This window comes from Macrotis lagotis, chromosome 1, assembly GCF_037893015.1.
Source record: "Macrotis lagotis isolate mMagLag1 chromosome 1, bilby.v1.9.chrom.fasta, whole genome shotgun sequence".
Taxonomy (NCBI): Eukaryota; Metazoa; Chordata; class Mammalia; order Peramelemorphia; family Peramelidae; genus Macrotis; species Macrotis lagotis.
Window position 1 is genome coordinate 227,766,620 of NC_133658.1, and position 19,004 is coordinate 227,785,623.

Sequence of the window (19,004 nt, forward strand, 5' to 3'; positions counted from 1 at the left end):
TGCAACTTTGCTAAAATTGTTTATTATTTCAAGTAGTTTTTAGTTGATTTCCTAGGGTTCTCTAATTATGCCATCTTATTTGCCGAGAGTGAAAGTTTTATTTCCTTAATGCCTATGCTAATTCCTTCAATTCCTTTTTTTTCTTATTGCTAAAGTTGACATTTCTAATATAATATTCAATAATAGTGGTGATAATAAGAATCCTTGATCTTACTGGAAATGCTGCTGGTTTTTCCCCATCATATCTATACCTATAATGCTTGCTGCTTTTAGATATTGCTTTTTATCTTAAGGAAAACTATTTTTATGATCTCTGTATTGGGGGGGGCAAGGCAATGGGATTAAGTGACTTGCCCAAGGTCACACAGCTAGGCAGTTATTAAGTGTCTGAGGTCAAATTTGAACTCAGGTACTCCTGACTTCAGGGCTGGTGCTCTATCCACTGTGCCACCTAGTCACCCCCTCTCTAGTATATTTTTTAAAATAGGAATGGGTCTTGTATTTTGTCAAAGGCTTTTTCAGCATCTATTGAGATAATCATATGATTTCTGTTAATTTTGTTATTGATATGGTCAATTGTGTTGTTTTCCTAATATTGATTCCAGAATACCTGGTATAAATCCTACATGATTATGGAGTTTTAACTGAGTAATACCTTGTGATTTCTTTGCTAAATTTTTATTTAAGATTTTTGCATCAATGGTTCATTAGGGAGATTGGTCTGTAATTTTCGTTGTCTGTTTTGCCTCTTCCTGCTTTAGGTATAAGCACATATTGGAATCATAAAAGGAATTTGGTTAAATTCCTTAACCTATTTTTTAAAATAGTTTATACAGAATTGGAATTAATTGTTCCTTAAATGTTTGATAGAATTCACTTGTAAATCCATCTGGCCCTGGAGATTTTTTTTCTTAGAGAGTTAATTGATGGTTTCTTCAGTTTCTTTTTCTGAAATTGAGTTATTTAATTATTTTATTTCCTCTTCTATTAATCTGGGTAGCTTATATTTTTGTAAATATTCATCCATTTCACTTATATTATCAGCTTTGTTGGCATACAATTGGACAAAATAGATCCAAATGATCACTTCTATGCCCCATTACATGGTCAATTTTTATATTGGTGTCATGTACCATAGAGAAGATGGTATAATCCTTTCTTTTCCCATTTAATCTCCATAGGTCCATCATCTCTAAATTTTCTAAAATTCTATTCCTTCTTAACTTTCTTCTTGTTCATTTTTATGGTTATATTTATCTAATTCTGAGAGAGGGCAGTTGAGGTCCCCAACTATTATTATGTTGCTTTCTCTGTTGCCCTCTAACTCATTTAGCTTCTCCTTTAATAGAACTGATCCCTCAGTAGCATCAAGATTGTGTCACTTATAGCATAGATCTCCTCTAAGTATTATTTGATCTATTTCATATATTAATAATAATAGTTAATATTTATAAGGCACAAAGTGCTGTGCACTTCACAATTATCTCATTTGACCCTCACAACAATTCTGATAGCCAGATGCTCTTGTTCCTGTTTTTACAGATGGGGAAACTGAGGTAAGCAGGAGTTTCGTGATTTGAGCAGCTATTGAGTTTCTGAGCCTGGATTTGAATGTAGGAAGATGGGTCTTCCCAACACCAGTCTCAGCACACTATCTATGAGCCCTCTGGCTGCTCTTAGATCATGTGTACTTTTATATATTTAGTACCATTTCTATGTCTTTATAGAATGCAAAGGGGACTATGATGATTGAATCCAAATGTGACTCCACTGCCTTTGGTATAGAAAAGAATTTATTATAGAAATCTTGATAGATACTTCCCAGTTAGTTGTGCCCTTTCCAGCTTTGTCTTTCAATGTTCTTTTTATGATTTGGCTTGAGTCTCTCAAAATAATTTCCATAAACTTGATTTTCTCTTCACTGATGCACATTCTTTTGCTATAATAATATTCACAATATTCTATTACTATTCCCTATGTTACAAATGAATTACATTCCATATCAGTATAGTTTTTACATCCTGTATTTCTCTTCTTGGTAAAGAGGTCTTTGTGAATCAAGATTCCTTCTACAGGTGGTAGTGTATATTGCTATCTATTCTTTTAATCATTTCACACATTTAAATCCATTGCTTCATTTGTAATCCATAATACGTGAGTTGTTTGTAAGCCATATCATCTCACTTTCCACAAGTATTCCCTTTGTCTCTCCATTCAAATTCTCCTATTCTCTGCTTCTTATAAACAAGGCTGGTTTCTCTATCCTAAAAAATAAAACCCTCATTTGAACCTACAATTCCCTCATGTCATCACCATCCTATATCCCTTCAGGGAGAAGAAGCTTTCTAAACTGTTGCCTCCTGGCTTTATCCTGAGTTTCTTTTTCTTTACATTATGTTTTCTCCTCTCGCCCTCTTCTCAACCCCTATATCTGACTTCAATTGAAATGTTTTCTACAAAATTATCATTGATCTCTTAATTGACAAAACTTATCACTTATTCTCAAAAGTTTATTTTTCTCTGTGGAATTTGATACCATCTACCACTTTTTCCTCCTGGATACTCTCTCTTTTCTGGGCTTTTTCAATATTGCTTACTCTCAGTTCTCCTCCCACTTGTCTGACTACCTCTTCTGAGTATCCTATGCTATGTCATCTATATCCTGATCCTTGTGGGTACATCCCAAGGCTCTCCCTGCACCCCTTCTCCTTTCATTAAATCTACAAATTCTAGAGCACCAGCCCTGGAGTCAAGAGTACCTGAGTTCAAATCTGGCCTCAGACACTTAATAATTACCTAGCTGTGTGGCCTTGGGCAAGCCACTTAACCTTATTTGCCTTGCCAAAAAAACCTAAAAAAAAAAAAAAATCCACAGATTCAATGATAATCATCATCTCTATATCATTAACCCCAAGATTTACTTACCCCAGTCCCAGTTTCTCTAGTCCCACATAATCAATTGTCTATTGGACATTTTAAACTGATGTCTGCTAGGAATTTAAAATGTAACACACCCTAAACAAAAATCATTTTTTCTCCTCATATTTATCTTTCTTTCTGACTTCTGTCAATAACCTACACACCTGTGTCTTACTCTCCTATTCTCTACATATTTAATCAGTTGCCAAATCTTTCTAATAGTATTTATACATCTCTCACATCTATCTCCTCCTTTCAACCCACCCAGCATTTTCATTCAGACCCTCCCCTCACCACCTTTTATCTAGATTACTGCAAGTCTCCTAATTGGTCTTCCTGCATCTGATCTCCCTCCTCTCCAGTCATCCACATAGAGGACAAAATGATCATCTTAAAACATGTCTGACCATGTCACTTTACTTTTTTTGTTTGTTTGTTTTTGCAAGGCAATGAATGGGGTAAGTGGCTTGCCCAAGGCCACACAGCTAGGTAATTATTAAGTGTCTGAGGCCAGATTTGAACTCAGGTACTCCTGACTCCAGGACCCACCTAGTTGCCCCTGCCACCTAAATTTGTAGTGGCTCTGCCTTTCTTACCTCTAGGATCAAATATAAACTTTTTCATTTAAAGTCTCTAAACAATCTAACTTCAACATACCTTTATTTTTTATATATTTCTCCCCCTTCATATACTCTATGATTCAACCAAATTGTCTTTCTTTCCATTTCTCAAGTGCAACACTATATCTTACCTCCTTGTTCGAAATATACTACTTCCTCAATTCTCAATTTTAGAATCCTAATTTCTTTCAAAGCTGAAGTTATCCTATCCTCATAAAGGAGTCCTTTTCCTGATTTCCCCATATGCTAATGCTTTACTTCAAAAATTAACTTGTATTTATATTAAATATACTTACATGTATACATTCCAACAGTGGGATCTTGGGTTTTTATAATTATGAAACTACAAAAATATCATTTACTACTGAATATCACTTCGGAAAGCATATCTATTCTCTTCTGATACTTTCATGTATATTCTTATGAATATTTTGTACAAGTTTAATAAATTTTTATTGACCTGAATTTATCACAAAACTTACTATTTTGGGGAAGGTATCAGGATTATTAGAGGCTGACTAGGATTAGAATTGTATTCTCTGCCTATTACAAATTTTGTATAGAAATGGGCAGGTGGGTGTATATATATATATAATATATATATGTCAAGAGATAATAGTCTCTCAGTAGTTTTTTTTTATTTTTGACAGTGATGAAGTTCAATATTTCTCCAATATTTCACTCATATATAATTTGAGACTCTCTTTCTTCAGAACTCCTGTTAATTCTTGAATAGACCTCCTCCTTTGCATACACTTGACTAATTCAGCTGCTTTCATCATCTTAGTTTCTTTCCACTTTTTCCAGCAACAGAGCCAGAACTTTATGTTGAGTCCAATAGGGTGGCTCCAGGTTTTGCATTTTGCAGTCATTAATGACTCATTCTCCCAATCTTCAATATCCAATCAAGTGCCAAGTCTCAATTTACTTTTATCTACAATACAATCAGCCCTATCTTCACAACCTTCTCTCCTTTGTACCATCTCAAGTTTCCTAACTATTATTAGGCACCAGTCTAACCATGTCATGTACCTGTTCAAAACTTTTTGGTAGGGGCAGCTAGGTGGTGCAGTGGATACAGCACTGGCCCTGGAGTCAGGAGTACCTGAGTTCAAATAAGGTCTCAGACACTTGATAATTACCTAGCTGTGTGGCCTTGAGCAAGCCACTTAACCCCATTTGCCTTGCAAAATCCTAAAAAAAAAAAAGGACTCTTTGGTGACTCCTGGTCCAATAGGCAGGCAATTAAAACCCTGCAGTCTTGCTTCAGCCTACTTATTGAGACATTTCACATTACTTCCCTTTGTATACTCTATGTTCTAGCCAAATGCATCTACTTCTCTGGATACAAACCTTCAGAAATCATGAATTGGGTTTTCAGTAATTCTAATTTCACTTTAAAATTTAAGGTTTTCTTTGACAAGTTTTCATTAGTATTATTACACTGTTAATCAGCTATGTTAGGGGTATGTTTGGGGTCATTTATAAAAGTAAGGGAGACAGTTATATTTTCCTGGTCAAATGTTTTTCTCAGAAGAGTGAAAGAAGGGGATTAACGAAGATGTATGAGAAAAACATTGCTATATAGGGAATTAAACTTCAAGTGAGTGAAGAGGGAAAAAAGTATACAACATATCCAGAAACTCTCCTTGAAGTATAAGAAAAAAAACTGTAGTAAGAGACAGCGTGCAACCTCTTGTCTCTAATATTCAAAATGAGGTGTATATACTTCAAGATGTGACTATCAAATTGATTTAAGTGACATTACTAAGTTTTGACCAAGCAGTGAAATTCTCATTCATGCAGGTGAAATTTTATTAAGTTCACAAGGAACAATTTCAGATAATACAAACAACTGGAAGATGGGTCTGTTATAATTAAACTAGTCTTCTAAACATGACAATGAAAATGGCTTGGAAAGCCATTGATGAAAAAATATATAAACCAGAAGTTTATTTGGTATGCTACAGTCTTGATTTTGTCCACAAGTCAAAAATACCATTAAAGTAAATGTGAATGCAAAAGACATGGAATTAAATACATAATGAAACCACAATACTTTAATTATTGAATATACAATTGCATGTTTAATATATTTCATGCTGCCATAACATGGAATAAGTTACCACACATGTAATATTTAATTATATGTACAGAGATAATCAGAATAAAAGTTACATATAAATATCAGTAGGTCTGTAAAAGGCTCAGTGCTAGTTTATGAATATGATGACTATTAAGCAGAGTGAAATGATGAAATTAAGAAAATACAAATTAAATTTACAATATTGACAGCCAAGAATTTAATTAGTAGTAACATCATTGTTTAAAATAATAATAATTAAATAAGACAGCGTAACAGAAAGCACACAGTAAAAAATGAAAAAGGAAATTAGATTTTTCTTTTTATCTATATATTATTTGATTAAATATATTACTTATTCCTTACTCACAGAACTATATCTGATTTTCAATTAAGTGCTTCTCTCATTTTTCAATGAAGCAGGGTTGACATACCTTTACACAAGCATAGCCAAAATGGCTAAAATTATTCTGACAGTGGCTCAAAAGGGTGTGGGTAAAAATATAGAGATGCCATGGGTGGTATTACAACTTCCACAACTTAACCACCATACCTTAGGGTGAAAGAATGAAGCAATGTCTCAGGTGGGTGGGAATAAAAGAGAATAAGGGAAACAAATAAACACAAAGAAGCCACCCAATGACTGGAAGAGGAAGAAAAGCAAGTCTACAAGAGGATAATTACTTTTTGATGAGAAAGAAGGTAGGTAAAGCAAAGTAGGAAGAGAGTAGATTGATAAAAATGTATGTTTTTTTCATGGGGAATTTGATGAAGGAATACAAAAATGGAATTGAAGGTAAAAGAGAGGAAATACGAGCAAATTAATGGGAAAAAAACAAGCAGCAGGCATAAGATAAAAGATACCCAGGAAAAAAATCATTTTGTTTATGAGATAGTTTCTATCTCATAAAATAATTGGAGTCAGCTTCATTTTTTTTGCATATTTCTCCATACAGTAAAGGTTAGTTTGGAGATTCTACTTGCTAGTTACTATGATATCTTCACATTTTTATCATAAAGGTAATGATCCCACTTAACACAAAATGGGAACAATTAGAACATTGCAGGTAAAATCTCTGAGCTGTGCTTGGAAAGATTTTCCAAGGCCAATTTTTTTGACTCTTAAAAAGTAGATCACACTATATGTGATACATTTTCATGCACCTTTAAATAAAAATTTTATTTCTTAAATTATTTTAACACCCAATATTTGGTCAAGAATAATTTACTTATTTAATTCTGAAAGTTAAGAAAGACTAATAGAAAGGTAAGGACATTTCATTGTGTTGTATCTTCTGAGAAAATATTATATCTATTTCACTTTAATATACATAGCAGAAAATAAATTAGGTTCAAGTCTTTGTGTATCATTTTGATTTCTCACTTTTGCAACTAAACTATGAGAATGCTATTTTAAGTTTTCATCATCATATCAATAAGTTGATACATGTTATTTCTGAGTTACTTTTTAAAGGACAATTTAAATTTGCAAAACTATTTATACAGTAAATTAAAAGAAACAAGAAATGTTATCTTACAAAAAAGGAAAAAAATTCACATACATGATAAAAATAAACTTGCTAAAATCAACACAAACCTGTAGAATTATTTCACTAAGACTATTCTGTAACATTAATACCAATATACAAATCAAATAAACATAAAGACTGGAATGATGCAGAATCAATGACAAATTTGCTGTTTGTTGGCAATGTAAATAAAAAGGAATGGAACAGTAAATTCAAAAAAAGCTTGTTTTGAGTTTAATTGTTGGGGCAGAATGTATGGTAGGTGCTGGTTGCCTGGCAGCTGCTTTTGCTTTGCTAGCCTGGCTTGCTCGAACTGCAGTTTCCAATCGTGTTTTCAATTCAGGAGCAGCTCCCATTACAGTTTTGAAAGCGTGTGGATAGAGAGGTCCAATGTGCATTAGATTCTGGAGTGCAAACTCATGAAGATCTTTGGATGCTGTAAGTGCTGAATCAAAAGCATTTTCATCTAGCAAATATGAAATCAAGGTTGGAACTAAAAGGGCAAGCAACTGTACTCCTGAAAATCAAAGCATTAAATGATAAATTACCAAAACATAATTTGACCAATTTTTGAGTTTTATAGTGAGTAAAGATTACTAAAAACAAAGAATAGTTAAGTAGAACAATAGGTAGTTTAAATTATAACCAAATTTGAGATCTAATTCAAACTTTAGTTTTTTAGTTCTTGAAAACTTTGTTCAAATAATTATTAAATATCACTACTATTAAATATATTACTTGGTACAAAATTTTATTAATAAAAATAAATCACTTAATCCACATTAAGACAATCATTTTTATATTTATTGGATTCTGAGCAAAGAAAAATTCCTAAAATATTAATTTCCAAAGCTGTCCTTAATAAGGAAGATGACAATTTATAATGACATAGTACTTTGCATCATATTTAAAACCCCAACTATAACCTCTATCTAGAATTACAAGCTGTTTGTGACTCTGGACAAGTCACTTAACTCTGTTTGCCTCAATTCCTCATATGTAAAATGAGCTGGAGAAGGAAATGGTAAATTGTTCCAGTATCTTTGGCAAGAATACCCCAAATGGAGTCATGAAAAGTTGGACACGACTGAAATGACAAAATAACAAAAAGTTGCTTTCTCTTTATTTTTTTTAGATTTTTCAAGGCAATAGGGTTAAATGGCTTGCCCAAGGCCACACAGCTAGGTAATTATTAAGTATCTGAGGTTGGATTTGAACCCAGGTACTCCTAACTCCAAGGCCGGTGCTCTATCGACTGTGCCACCTAGCCGCCGCCCTCTTTATTCTTTTAAAAAAAAAACTTTTATGTACCTCCTCCCTTTTCTCCTCCCCCCCAAACGCTCAGTAGCAGAAAAAAATACTTCAAAACTAAACTACTATGTACAACTTGAATTGTTTCTTTTCTTAATGATATGTTAAACATTATCTGAAAAGAATTTCAAATCTTGGGGCATTTGGGTGGCACAGAGCATAGAGCACCAACCCTAGAGTCATGAGGACCTGAGTTCAAATATGACTGCAGACCCTTCATAATTGCCTAGTTATGTGACTTTGGGCAAGTCACTTAACCCCATTAACTTAAATGAAAAAATTTTTTAAAAAATTTCAAATCCTAATCACATTACTTTATGTCCATATGAGTAAACTATCTTTAAATAAAAGTTGTATGAAAGCATAAAACTACTTTTCCTTTTAGTGATTATCAAATAGCAATAATGTACAAGGTTTAGAGTTGGTATTTATTTACTGAAGATGATAATATTTTTTCAACTTTTATTTTTTCTATTGAGAGTACTAGGAGTTGGAATAAGGTGAGAATTTCAAATTGGTTGATGATGACTGTGAAGGCAATCAAAACGTTTAACCTAATCAATCACAACACCATTACTGACATCTTCAGTGGAATAGGACCTGTATTATCATGCTTTTACCCAAATGAATCACCATTAAGTGCATTTTACATAGGTTACCATTTCTTCCCCTATCTTCTAAAACTGTGTTTTAGAAAGAGCAATCTGGAAGTAGCATGTAGAATCAACTTGAATGTAAAGAAGTAGAGTCACAGAGAACAAATTTTGAGATCAATGTAATAATAAAGCAATAAAATGATGGAGGCATGGTCTAAAGTAGTCTTAGTAGGAATTGAATGAAAGAATGATTTCCACAGAAGTATCAAAGGAAAAAGTTTTTTAAACTTGATAAATAAATGATTGGCTAAATAAAATCTACAGGGAAAAAGTCAGAAATAATTCAAAAGATTTCTAGCTTGGAAACTGGATTTAATAAGATGAGAAAAATGTATGTACAATATGGAAGCTTTCAGTCTTTCAAAATGATTGCTATTAGAATTAAAAGAATATGTAATATTTTAATTTATATGGGGAAAATGCATAGTTAAAATGAAAAAAGGCTGAAAGTTTATTCTCTCAGACTTTAACATGTATACACTGGTGCTATTACGTCAATAAAATATAGTTTCTCAGCTGTTATAATTTTTTATGACTGATAATAACTCATACTTGTGAATAAAATTCACTCATTAAGATGGCACATCATATATCCAGTCTTTTTTGCCTTAATTAAAATAAAGCAAAGCACTACTAATTAAAGGTACTACAATACACCTCTCTAATTAGCCTTGGTGAAAAATTTCAATTAAAAAAAATTACTGAATGGCTACACAGTGAATATGATATTGACATATTGGTATTGTTAGCCAAAGTTAAAATTATGGCAACGGTGATAACTCTTTGTCTTTTATTAAATTTCACATGAAATTGAAATTTAAGGATAAATAGATACACAGTGAAATCACTGATGTAGAATTTTAAGAGGTGTGTAAACAATGTGGAAGCAAGAAAAGATAAAAGATGAAAATAAAAGTGACATGGGGCACTTGTGGATAGAGTGGATAGAGCAGGAGCCCTGGAGTCAGGAGAACCTGAGTTCAAGCCCAGCCTCAGATAGTTAATAATTACCTAGCTGTGTGACCTTGGGCAAGTCACTTAACCCCATTGCCTTGCAAAAAGAAAACAAAACAAACAGTTATATAAGAAAAATGTCAGGGGTGCTAAAACTCAGCATGAATTGAGTCTGTTGAGGAAAACTTTGGACAACAAAAAGATTTTCCTTTTTGCTAAAATGGTAGGAAAAGAGAAAATCAAAGTAGAGGACATCTGATGATTTGGGGGAATAGGTGGGAATGATGTCAGCAATAGCAGAAAGAATAGAAGGCTGCTCAACCCTTCTTGCTTTATCCTCCTGATATTTAGATTGGGAATGGAAAATAAGAATATGTAATTCCCCAATTTAAAGTATGGAGATGGTAAAAGAATTCCTAGTTGCCTTTAATGAGTTCACATCACCAGACCTGAAAAAACCCAGCAGATACAACTGGTAAACAGTCAGTGATCTTTAAAAGTCTCACAAAGAGAAAGTGTTCTCTGAGTGAAGAAGAAAAATAATCCTTATTTTAAATGAAGAGGAAAGGTGGAAAATACAAATTACAGGCCAGAACACTTGACTTAAATTACAAACAAAACTATTCTATTTACTGCTAAAGAGATATGTTATAAACATCTAGAAAAAGAAACCCCTAGGAAGCTAGGTGGTACAATGGATACAAGGCAAGATTTAAAGAGTCAAGAATAACAAAGTTAAATCCTACTTTAGATATTTACTATTGACTCTTTCTTCAAATCATATCTTGAATTTTTCTCTTCCTTTCTATTTCCACTACTATTTTAGTCTAGACCCTTAGAAAATATGATGAACAAAAGTAATTTCCTTTGAATCAATAATAATAATAATGCTATATAACCTTTTTTTCAAAGTGCTTTATCTTTTGTACAGTTTAACATGTTAAAATACATGTGAGTTCACTTTATGCTTACAATAATCCCAGGAGGAAAGGTTTCATCTCTATTTTACAGAAGGGGAAAGTGAAAGTCCCTGGGCTATGCATTAGGAAAAGTAGCATGCCATGTTTCCTGTCCAAAATACACTTAGGAATTCTAATGATCCCAATTTCTTTTTAATTTTTTTTTGCATTTATACAAAAGAGAGAGCTACAATATTACATAGTACCTGAATAAATACAGAAATAAGAAGTTCTGGAGTTATAATCAAAGAAGCATTGGATATTATAGTTGGAAGGAATATTGGTAGCCATGTAGTCCCAATTCCCTTCTTTTAGACAGAAAGGAATTGAGGGGGGCAATGACTTACCCAATGTTACACCTTAACAAAGTTAAACATCAAACCTAGGTCTTTAGATTCCAAGGTCAATTTTCTATCCATTATGCTACCCTATCTCCCCCAAATTTTGAACTGCTTGTTTGTATAGTCTGATTAAGATTGTTTTTCTGTGATTAAAATTGCAAAATAAATTTTAATTGTTTTTAAAATGCAAACTTGATGCTTTTTAGTATACTGATTCAATTCCAAAACTGATTTGATTATATTTACTAGTGAAGTTGTAAAGCTCTATCAAGAAAACCAGATTGTTTTAAAATTCTATTTAAATACCATTATTTTTCCTAATCCTAATCAGTATAGAGTCTCACCAAGTTTATTATCTTTATTCTAGAAACTAAAAGCTGAAAATTAAAAGTGGATCAATATTACCACTCAATATTGATCCAACTTTAATTTTCTACTCAAAACTGTAATAAGTCAACACTAATTTTCATACTAGCGTTTATCTATTAAAAAGTTTTCTGGCAATTTTAATATCCCAATTGCTATGTTAATGTAAAAGAAACATTCTCTTTTAGACTTGAAAAACTTTTCAGTTAATGAAGAAAACAAAATACTTACTGTTCTGCTCTTCACCAAGGGCAACCAATGTTTCAAGAACTTTGATTCCTTCTTGAACAGCTAAAAGCTCTGTACTACTGGTTGGCCGGCTCCTTTCAACAGCTTTTAGTTTTTCGACCATTATTGGAGCTAATGAATGGATGTAGGGAGTTGAAAGGGCACGGTTGGAATGTTGGAAGACTGAAAGAAGAAGCTGGTAACACTTTGCTTGAACCTATAGGAAAAAAACATAATTCATCAATTAAGATGAGTGCCAGTTCCAATGATTATAATATAAATAAACAATCTTTTTTGAATGCTAAAAAGAAATGAAATAATATAGCAAAGTGAAACAAACTCAAGATGAAATACCATTTGGAGATATGCTCATATATGTATATAAATAATCTTTTGATCTGTCTTTCTACCTATTAATCTAACTAGATGTGTGTGTGTGTGTGTGTGTGTGTGTGTGTGCGCAGAATTCTAGAGATTTTTTTTATTTTTTTCAAATGAAAGGATCAAGGAAAACATCACTGATGTTCAAATGGGGAAATTACTTAAAGTTCAATGAGGAAAAGACATTTAAAAAGAATAAATGAATCAAAATGCAATATCAAAGATTTGGTCAGAAAAAATAAAAATTGAAAAACTTATGTGAAAAAAAGTCATACACTGTGATGCTGTTGTGTTTAAAATCATTAAAATTTTAAATCATTTAAAAAAAATGATTATTCCCTGACAAGTGTAAGGCACATTGATGATAACAATCCCTGGTTGATATGACAAGTACCCAATTTACAATATAGTATAAAATATGATAGAGAAAAATGAGAGATCTAGACTAAGAATGCTCCAATAGAATTTTCCATTGGATCACTAGATAATAAGGCTTTAAGAATTGGAAAACATTTTGCACAATACTCGCATACACACACACACACACACACACACACACACACACACACACACACATATATAAAAGACATACACACACACACACACACACATAAGTACACAGGGAAAAAGGAAGTTGGGAGAGAGGGAATAACATTCCAATGAGATCAATCCCATTTTTTTTTTAACTCATTTTACAGGTTAGGAACCTGGTGACTTGTTCAGGATCATACAACTAATAAATGCTTGAGAATGGATTTAAACACAGGTTTCCCTAACTTTAAGTCTAGTACTTCATCCATTATACCACTCTACTTCTCTAAGACAAGTAAAATGGCAACCCAAACAAAAGAAAAGAAAAATAAAGGAGCAAATAGAATGACAACTTCTCAATAAAACAACTGCCCTAAAGCATGAAAAAATGAATAAATGAGAAGGAGAAATCACAAGAAATTAAAAATTAAAAACAAAGTGTGACAATTATTCTTCCAAATGAGAGATTGGACATTTGAGGAAGATGAGGAAGATGTAGTTGGTAGATCAAATGAAAAAATGTTAGCTCAATAACAATAAACATATAATATGGGAATCAAAGAAGTTAATGGAATCAGAGTAGAATTACTAGTTGTAGGTCGAGTCTATGGCCAGCAAAGTCTTTTTTTAATTAAAGATTTCATTTATTTTGAGTTGTACAATTTTTCCCTGATCTTACTTCCCTCCTCCCACCCCCCACAGAAAGTAATTTGTCATTCTTCACATTGTTTCCATGTTGTACATTTATCCAAATTGAGTGTGATGAGAGAAATCATATCCTTAAGGAAGAAACATAAAGTATAAGAAATAACAAGATCAGACAATAAGATATCAGGTTTTTTTCCCTAAATTAAAGGTAATACTCCTTGGTCTTTGTTCAAACTCCACAGTTCTTTCTCTGGATACAGATGGCATTCTCCATTGCAGACAGCCCCAAATTGTCCCTGATTGTTGCACTGATGGAAAGAGTGAGTCCATCAAGGTTCATCATCGCCCCCATGTCGCTGATAGGGTGTACAGTGTTTTTCTGGTTCTGCTCATCTTACTCAGCATCAGTTCATGCAAATCCCTCCAGGCTTCCCTGAATTCCCAACCCTGCTGGTTTCTAACAGAACAATAGTGTTCTATGACATACATATACCACAGTTTGCTAAGCCATTCCCTAATTGAAGGACATTTACCTGATTTACAATTCTTTGCCACCACAAACAGGGCTGCTATGAATATTTTTGTACAAGTGATATTTTTACCCTTTTTCATCATCTCTTCAGGGTATAGACCCAGTAGTGGTATTGCTGGATCAGTGGGTATGCACATTTTTGTTGCCCTTTGGGCGTAGTTCCAAATTTCTCTCCAGAAAGGTTGGATGAGTTTACAGCTCCATCAACATGTGACAGTGTTAAGGCCAGCAAAGTCTTGCTCTACTCTGCCCTTGTCAGACTACATATTAAGTGCCTGTATTCAATTATGTAATCCAAATTTTAATGACATTAATGAACTGAATGGCATTCAGGAGAGGGAAATCAGGATATTAAGATCTCAAGTCTGAGAGTCAGATGAAGGAACTAAGTGGTTACCTCAAGAAAAGGTTTAGGAGAAAATGACAGTAATCTAGAAGTCAAATGGCTACCATGTAAAGTGCTAGGCTTCCTTTCACTAGAAATCTTCAAGAAAATAACTTTTTTAGAAACTGCACAGAAAATTCATTATTAAACACAGACAATTATATATTTAAGAGCTGGAAAGGACCTAAAAAAACTATTTCTCTATGTTAAATCCCTCATTTTACAAATGAGGAAACCAAGGCCTAAGATGGTTAAAAGATTTTCCAAAGATCATAAAGAAAGGAGAGATCAAAGGGGGAATCTGAATCCAGGTCCTCTTACTCCAAAGTCAGTACTTTTTCCTCTGAGGCACGGTGACTCCTTCCTATTCATATTCTATAATATTAGGAAGAACAGCTGAATAGGATCAAAAAAGTACTCATAAAAATATATATATATATAGTAGGGAACATAGCTTTTTTTAAACTAACATTTATAATAGCAGCTAGGTGTTGTAATGGATAGAATGTCAGGCCTGGGGTCTGGAAGACCAATTTTTACCTTAGATACTTATTGGCTGTGTGATCCTGGGCAATTCACTTAACCTTGTTTGCCTCAGTTTACTCATTTGTCAAATGAGTGGGAGCTGGAAATGGCAATCTACTCAAATTCCTTTGCCAAGAAAATCCCAAATGGGATTACAAAGAAGTAGGACAACTGAAATTATTGAGCAAGAATAAGCATTTATATAGTACTTGGAGGTTGACAAAAGTTTTATAAAATTTATGTTATTTTATCCTCACAACACTAACACCCTACAGAGAGGTAAACACTTTTATTTAACAGAGGCAAAGGGAGGTCTTCCTGATTCCAGGCCCAGCACTCTACTCACTGCAGCACTATAACTGCTTTAAGATTTTTAAAGAACTTTAAATTTTGAACTCCTCAAACAGGAGCATTTTCCACATACAAAGTATAATACAAAAAGATAATTATATATGAAACTATGATACTTGCTTCTTCTTAAAGCATACAATAAATGTAACATGTTACTTTTAGAACCATCCTATTTATCTGTGCTTCTCCCTGAACTTCTTTCAGTTTTCTTCTGTGCACTTTTGGCCTGCCTTTTTTTCTTTTTGTTGACCTCACCAATGCTAGTCCCTTTCTCTCCCCAAAGAATATGATCACCTACTGATAGTGATCCCAAAGTGAAAACTTCCAAGAATATTGTAGTCATATTCCAGAGTTTCCAGGGCAAGGAGAAAATATTGTAAGCAGTCAGAAAGAAACAATTCAAATATTGTGGAGCCCCAGTTAGAATAACACAAGATTTAGCAGCTTAAAAATAAAAGTATCAGAAGTCTTGGAATATGATAATCAAGAAGGCAAAAGAGGTTGGAATACAACCAAGAATCAACTACCCTGCAAAAATGAGCATAATCTTTCAGGAGAAAAGATGGAAAAATCAATGAAATAGAGAATTTTCAACATCTCCTGATCAAAGACAAGAGCTAAACAGAAAATTTCTCTTTTAAATAGAAGACTCAAGAGAAGCATTAAAAAGGTAAAGAACAAAAGGAAACCATAAGGGATTTATTAAGGTTAAATTGTTTATATTCCTACATGGGAAGACAATGCTTATAATTCATAAGAATTTTTTCATCATAAGGGCAGTTAGAAAGGGCATATATAGACAGAGGGCACAGGGGTGAGTTGAATATGAAACAGTTTTAAAATGTAAAAGTATCAGAGGGCTTGGAATATGATATATAAGAAGGAAAAAGAGTTGCACAGACAAAGCCACTGTAACCAAGATCAAAAGAAATGTAGTAAATTGGGAAACAATTTTTATGACTAGTGTTTCTGACAAAGGACTCCTCTCTAAAATATACAGAGAACTGAGTCAAATTAAAAAAAAAAAGATAAGCTATTCCCCAATTGACAAATGGTCAAAGGACATGCAAAGGCAATTTACAGAAATCAAAGCAATCCATAGTCATATGAAAAATTGCTCTAAATAATCACTAATTATTAGAGAAATGCAAATTAAAATATCTCTGAGGTACCACCTCACACCTCTCAGACTGGCCAATATGGCCAGAAAGGAAAAAAGATCTTTGTTGGAAGGGATGTGGGAAATCTGGGACACTAATGCATTGTCAGTGGAGCTGTGAACTCATCTGCTCTTTCTGGAGAGCAATGTGCAATTATGCCCAAAAGGCAACAACAATGTGCATACCCTTTGATCCAGCAATACCACTATTGGGTCTATACCCTGAAGTGATTATGAAAAAGGGTAAAAACATCACCTGTACAAAAGTGTTCATAGCAGCTCTGTTTATGATAGCTAAGAAATGGAAAATGAGGAAATTTCCATTAATTGGGGAATGGCTTAACAAACTGTGGTATATGTATGTGATAGAACACTATTGTTCTATTAGAAACCAGAAGGGATGGAAATTCAGGGAAGCCTAGAAGGATGTGCATGAACTGATGCTGAGTGAGATGAGCAGAACCAGAAGAACATTTACAGCATAACAGCAACATGGGAGTGATGATCAACCTTAATAGACTTGCTCATCCCTTCAGGGCAACAATCAGGCATAAATTTGCTGTATCTATGATGGAGAATGCCATCTGTATCCTGAGAAAGAATTGTGGAGTTTGAACACAGACCAAAGACTATTACCTTTAATTTTTTAAAAAATTGTCTTATTATGTATTTCTGCTATATCTCATATGTTTCTTCCTTAAGGATATCATTCCTCTCTCATCACATTCAACTTAGATCAATGCATACTATGGGAATGATGTAAAGACTAACAAACTGCCTTCTGTGGGGGCGGGGGAGTGAAGCAAGATTGGGGGAAAATTGTAAAACTCAAAATAAATAAATCCTTTCTAAAATTAAAAAAAGGCAAAAGAGAATGAATTACAAACAAGAATCAATTAAACCTCCAATAAAAAATAAAATCAATGGATGAGAAAGGAATATAATGAGAGGAAGCAAAAGGGAGAGGTAGAATGGGATAAATTAGCTCACGTAAAAGAAGCAATTAAGCTTTTATGATGGAGAGGAAAGAAGTGGAAGATGAGGGGGAGTGAATGAACCTTACTTTCATCAGAATTAGCTCAAAAAAGAAATAACATACACACTCAATTGGACATATATCTCTATATTACCCAAAGGAAAGTAGGAGATAAGAGGGTCTGATAGAAGGGAGGGTATTGGGGAAGAGGATAGTCAAAAGCAAAAAACTTTTGAGGAGAAAGAGATTCAAAGAAGAGAGAAAAAAATAAACGGGAGAAATAGGATGGAGAGAAATACAGTTAGTAATAACTGTGAAAAAATTCTTAAAGCAGATTTTTAATAATAAAGATCTCATTTCTTGTATGAGTCATTATATGAACCATTCCCCAATTGATAAACTATCAAAAGATATGAAGGGGTTTCACATGAGGAAGTCAAGTCTATCTATAAGCCATATGAAAAAATGCTCTAGCTTACTAATAATTGGAGAAATAGAAATGAAAATAATTCTGAGGTACTACCTCATATATATTAGATTGGCTAATAGGAAACAAAAGGAAAAATAATGTTGGGGGATGTGGGAAAAATGAGTCATTAATGCACTGTTGATGAAGTTATGAACCGACTCAATCATTTTAAAGAGCAGTTAGAAACTTTGCCATAAGTAAAACCATGCATATTCTTTGACCTAGTGAATCCACTACTAGGTCTATAACCCAAAAGTGATATAAAACAAAAAGAAAAGGACCTATTTGGGGTTTTGTTTTTTCTTTTGCAAGGTAGTGGGGTTGAATGGCTTGCCCAAGGTCACAAAGCTAGGTAATTATTAAGTGCCTGAGACCAGATTTGAACTCAGGTACTCCTGACTCCAAGACCAGTGTTCTATCCACTACACCACATAGCTTCCCTGAAAAGGACCTATTTGCACAAAAATATTTGTGTTCTTTGGTGATTGGGAATTGAAAATTGAAGGGGCGCCTATCAATTGGGGAATGCCTGAATAAACTGTCATATATGATTGTGATGGAATTATACTGTGGGATTATATGATAAATATAAGGGAAATGATAAGTAGAATGCTCTTAAAGAAATCTTGACTTACATGAACTGATGAAAAGTGAAATGTACTGTGTATAAAGTAACAGCAATATTGTAAGATAACCAGCTGTGACTGACTTAGCTATCCCCAGCAATACAATGATCCAAGAAGGACTTAAAATGGAAAATGCTCTCTATCCCTAGAGAAAGACCTGATGAGTCTGAATACCGACTGAAGCATTTTTTAAATTTTCTTCAGTTCTTGAGTTTTTTCAATCTAGATGTTTTTCACAACATGACTATTATGGAAATGTATTGCTTGAATACACATGTATCGAATTGCTAGCCTTTTGAATGATAGAAGAAAGTGGGGAGGGAGAATGGGAGAGAAAAATAATAGCTAAAATTATTTTTACATATAACTGCACAAAATAAAACACTAAAGAGGGTAGAAGAAAGGTTTCTTAGGAATATATAAAAAATCATATTAACCTCACTAAAAATTGTCCA

At 33.3% G+C, this 19,004-nt stretch overlaps 1 protein-coding gene across 4 annotated transcripts in view; it reads right to left on the bottom strand.

The window, feature by feature from the left end:
- Positions 1–4,198: 4,198 nt before the first annotated feature.
- Positions 4,199–19,004, bottom strand: part of HEATR5B (HEAT repeat containing 5B) — a 136,307-nt gene continuing 121,501 nt past the window's right edge. For 3 of the 4 annotated variants that reach the window (XM_074209702.1, XM_074209701.1, XM_074209703.1), the window contains 2 exons: positions 11,970–12,183; positions 4,200–7,668 (listed from right to left, as the gene is read on the bottom strand). In XM_074209702.1, the coding sequence (XP_074065803.1) occupies positions 7,364–7,668; positions 11,970–12,183 (519 nt within the window). In that variant the 3' untranslated portion in view covers positions 4,200–7,363. Of the gene's footprint in view, positions 7,669–11,969; positions 12,184–19,004 lie in introns of all 4 variants that reach the window. The other variant, XM_074209704.1, reaches the window with a different exon arrangement.